General features: G+C 36.1%; 1 protein-coding gene across 1 annotated transcript; it reads left to right on the top strand.

The window, feature by feature from the left end:
* The first annotated feature begins 649 nt into the window (after positions 1 to 649).
* LOC130467857 (60S ribosomal protein L17-2-like) lies at positions 650 to 3,360 on the top strand. The gene is made up of 7 exons (XM_056836812.1): positions 650 to 769; positions 876 to 912; positions 1,015 to 1,055; positions 2,123 to 2,353; positions 2,436 to 2,538; positions 2,620 to 2,687; positions 3,100 to 3,360. Exons 1-7 carry the CDS (start codon positions 767 to 769, stop codon positions 3,127 to 3,129), a joined length of 513 nt encoding a protein of 170 aa, XP_056692790.1. The 5' UTR covers positions 650 to 766; the 3' UTR covers positions 3,130 to 3,360.
* The last annotated feature ends 1,188 nt before the right edge of the window (positions 3,361 to 4,548 follow it).

The raw sequence follows: 4,548 nt of genomic DNA, 5'->3' as shown, positions 1-4,548 counted from the left end.
TTATCAAAATATAGAATCAAAATACATTAATAAAGGTTATTGAGAAATGCAGAAATCGAAATGATCAAAAAAATCAAAATAAATTGAAATGATGAAAATAATGAACATGGAAATCAAAATCATCATAAATAAGTAATTCATTTTAAAAAATTGAAAAATTACCTTCACAAATCGGATTATCAGCAGAGGAATTCAAATTTGAAGAAGAAGAATCAATAGAATTTGATATTGAAGTAGAAAAATCAACCAATATCTGAGAATTTTCCATTACTTTCTCTCTCCTCTTCACAGTTTCTCTCTCATTTTCATAGTTTTTCTCTCTCCTCTTCACAAATTCTGATTCGAAAATTATAAAAAAGAAGGTATATATACCAGAAAAATGGAGTGAAAAACAAAAGAACGAAAAAAAAGGGACAGAGCAGTCATTGTTCTTTTTTTTAACAAAAGAACAACGTTTGTTCTTTTTTTATCAAAAAAACAACGTTTGTTCTTTTCTTCTCCGGATTCAACAAGATATCCGCGTTTTATATTTATTGCATGTCGTTTGGACACCAGTGCACCAAGAGCACTGTGCACACCCCTGCACCATCATATTTGACTAGCGTAGACTGTAAAGGCCCAGCCCATGTTTCAAAGAAAATCATGAAATTAGGGTTTTACGAATTCATGAGATACTGAACTCCCTTCATTCGGTCATTTCTATCGCACCCTCCGTTAGTTTTCTGGGACAATACTCCCATTAACGCCGCCGCATCAAGAACCAACAATGGTCTGTATTTCTCTCTCTTCTCCTTCATTCCAACCTCCTTTCTAGTTTTCTACTCTCATATTAATAATTATGTCCATATAATTTTGGGTTATTTGTAATTTTGCAGGGGAAGTATTCACAAGAACCAGTAAACCCCACCAAGTGTAAGCTTCTGCTGTATCGTTTTCTCTTTGTTTGTTGATCTATTTGGTAAAATAATTTGTTGGTTATGATTTTTTGTGTCTGAAATTGTATGAATTTTGCAGCTTGCAAGGCGAGAGGCTCGGATCTCAGATGTCATTTCAAGGTAATTTCGGATTATTTTCTGGGATTTGTTGATTATGTAATGTGGTTTTAAATGTTGGAATTCATTCATTTGTTCATGATGATTTAAAGTTTACTTTCATAGATAAATTTACTAGAATTAAGAGTAACATGGACTTAGTTTTTGTACTCTTGGCATTATCTGAATTCCGGAGCTTATGCTACAATTGTTTTGTAGTTGTAACTATTAGTTGAGAACTTGAGAGTATGAGAGTTTTGTGTGATGATCCATTAGCAGTTCACGGAGCAGGATGTTTTTTTCTTTCTTCTTTTTTGAATTTAACCTATCAATCAGTCAGCTACTTTACACGACATGGGTGATTTTTGCATAGCTTTTAGTTGAACGAGTTGGCCACCTTCTTGTTGCCGTTTTCAGTGAATATCAGGCCTAGAACTTTGCATTTTTTCGTAGTAACCTACTAACCTTGATTTACATGTTTTTTTATACCAGTTATTTTGCTTTCATTATCCAATAGTAGGGTTTTTTGTGCATCAATTTATATATTTATTTGATTGATGCTGTAATGTATACCTTTCGTAATTTGTGTTTATTCCGGAGACACATGGTGAATAAAAGATGAGTGAGTGATTCTGGTTCATATCATGTGTGAGTATTTTTTACAGAGCTTGCTATGGGAACAGCGCTAGGTAGTGGTACTAGATGTGATGTTACTTCTATAGACTATAGTAACTGATTGATGTTTGTAAGATAGAATTTAGAAAAGTACCTCAGTATAGTGAACAAACTGACAACTTCCTCAACAAGTAGTTTTTTCAAAAACCAAAATCTTGCAATGATAATAATGTTTAAGTTACAGGAGTTACCTGGCCAAGTTGTATTCACCTTCACGAAATTTCTTTATTTGGTAGGCTCGTCATAAATGTTTTTATCTTTCATTGTAGGGTGGAGTTGTTGATATGTTGATAATCTACTAAACTGTTTGTGATTGATCTGGTTTGGATGTACAATTGTATGGTTTTTGTAAATGAAATGATTACGGTTGTGGTACTGAGATTGTGTCTTGTACACTGTGCATTCCCTTCTTACAGAATACAAGAGAAACTGCCTTTGCACTCCGGAAAATGCCTCTAGGCAAAGCTAAAAGGTACTTGGAGGATGTCCTTGCCCACAAGCAAGCAATCCCATTCCGTCGTTTTTGTAGAGGAGTTGGGCGAACTGCTCAGGCAAAAAACCGTCATTCAAATGGACAAGGACGTTGGCCTGTTAAGTCTGCCAACTTTGTTTTGGACTTGCTGAAAAATGCTGAGAGTAACGCTGAAGTAAGGAACTCGGTTCTTCTAAACTCTAGGGTCCATATTTACTAATGTCTTCTCATCATGTTACTAATATGAAATTTTGTAGATGAAAGGTCTAGAAGTCGATTCCCTCTACATCTCACACATTCAGGTGAACCAAGCTCAAAAGCAGAGACGCCGCACATACCGTGCTCATGGAAGAATCAATCGTGAGTGATCACTTGTCTGATGATATTCATGTGTTAATTTGCCCAAGTTAAGCGATGGAACTGATGTGTTTTCTTTGTCAGCTTACATGTCACATCCATGCCATATTGAGCTAACCTTGTCAGAAAAGGAAGAAGCAGTGAGGAAAGAGGTAAACATTTTTAAACTTGTATTAAGACTCGTATGAAAACAAATAAGCCTCTATTTATTTCAATTTTCAAGAGAGTTTCTGTGAAAATTGTTTGTCAAGAACCTGAATGCTTGTTGAAAGGTTTTGTTGTAGCAAGGGTTCACGTGTGTTAATAGCAAGTGCTATACCTTTAATATACCAACCCTAGTATTAGTATAGACACCATCGAAGGTAAAACCTAGGGAATATAGCACGTAATGATAACGAAATTTGGATTTCCCACCAAAGCAATTTGAGAATCAAGAAACAGATAAGACAATAGTATTTCTTGCTACTTAGCCCTTGACACTGCATTACGTGTTATTTGCTCCTATACTATTTGCTAATGTTTATACTGATTACTCACAATTGTTTTGAAAATGGATATCTGCAGCCTGAGTCTCAGTTGGCCACCAGCAAGTAGAAGGGCGCTTCTTCTTTCATAGTAAAACTTGGAGGGTTGAGGAGTTCCTGTTAGGGGACTGATTAATTTTTGTTTTTACTTCTTGATAAGCCAGATGTTTTTTTTTACCTGTTGGTTTCCTATGGGATTTTGTTCTGTTGATGAAATGTTTTTAGTTTGCTACTACTATGCTTATTGTGATATGAGATTTAGAATACTATCGTCCTTGATCCAGATTACTTTAGATGATCATTGCTTTGTCTCCTTTGCGACTTGTAGTTTTTAAATATAGATTCCCACACATTAATTTTGAGGGACTAAGATGAATTTCAATTCTATCAAAGCGTGCTTTCTGAGTTAGTAAACTATACGTCTAACCTGGTATTGTGGAATTAAAATTAATTACCAGGTAAGCCCTTTTCCTGGCAGATTTCCACTTTTGTTGAAACTCCCGGATATATATATATATTTTTTACCAGGTAAGCCCTTTATCCGTGGACAAGATTATATCTGGTGATACGACATGATCAGTTACGATGTTAGCACAAAAATTAGCATAACAAATTACCCCCAATTGTGATTTTGCAAAAATACTTTGAGCACATTTACAATTAAAATGATTTCTGAAAAAGAAAAGAACCGTGCAACCATTCCGATTTCAATAACTGCAACAATAATATATACCGGAAAAATCATAACATAACTCAACAAAACACTTCATAAATTCTAGATCTGAAAATTAGAGGAGAGAGAGAGGGCGAACCAATTTCCTGAGTGTTTTTCGATATGCTTTAGGTACTTCGTGCTAACTTTCTACGATTTTAGCTGCTTTTTTGCCGAATTCTTTCGTGCTATGGCTAAATCTAAGCAATTAGCTCCTAAGGAAAAAGAGAGAGAGAAAACCAAACCTAGGCGGATTACCGGCGCTTCGAACAATCCGATCTCCAATGATTTCACGGTGGAGCAGGGGGGAAGCTGCTGGTGACGTTCAACTTACCTTCATCGGCGATTATCACGGATACGTGGTTCTTTACGAGTACCAATTTACAATTGGGTTGCGACATCCCTTTTTTCCTTTGGTGCAGTCCTTTATGGAGGTTCTGATTCTGAGTCAAGAGCAACTACTGATGCCCCAGATTTGGCGGATCTTCTCGGTGATAGATTGTGTTACTTTTGATTAGGAAGCTGGGTTTGATTTGGCGGATCTGTTGTATACATATGATTTGAAGGTGATGGACTTGTGTCGGTATACGCTGGTGACGAAGTCAAAGAAGAAGAACTTGGTGACTGGTCTGAGAGTGAATGATAGGGGATGGAAGTCTAGGTTTATCTTCGTGGAAAAGAAGTCGTTAGGGGAAGCAGGTGACTGTATGGTAAAAGAATGGACTTAAGCTTACTTAACGTCGTCTTACTTTGTGTTGCTTTGCAGCTTCTAACGTC

Source organism: Spinacia oleracea, chromosome 2, assembly GCF_020520425.1.
Source record: "Spinacia oleracea cultivar Varoflay chromosome 2, BTI_SOV_V1, whole genome shotgun sequence".
Classification (NCBI taxonomy): Eukaryota; Viridiplantae; Streptophyta; class Magnoliopsida; order Caryophyllales; family Amaranthaceae; genus Spinacia; species Spinacia oleracea.
Note: the sequence above shows the minus strand (reverse complement) of the source record. Positions and strands in the feature narration are given on the sequence as shown.

Bases quoted from the DNA above. Each gene is read 5' to 3' on its own strand.
- LOC130467857 (XM_056836812.1), top strand. The intron at 1,056-2,122 runs GTAATTTCGGAT...CCCTTCTTACAG, and splicing joins ATCTCAGATGTCATTTCAAG to AATACAAGAGAAACTGCCTT. The intron at 2,688-3,099 runs GTAAACATTTTT...GGATATCTGCAG, and splicing joins AAGAAGCAGTGAGGAAAGAG to CCTGAGTCTCAGTTGGCCAC.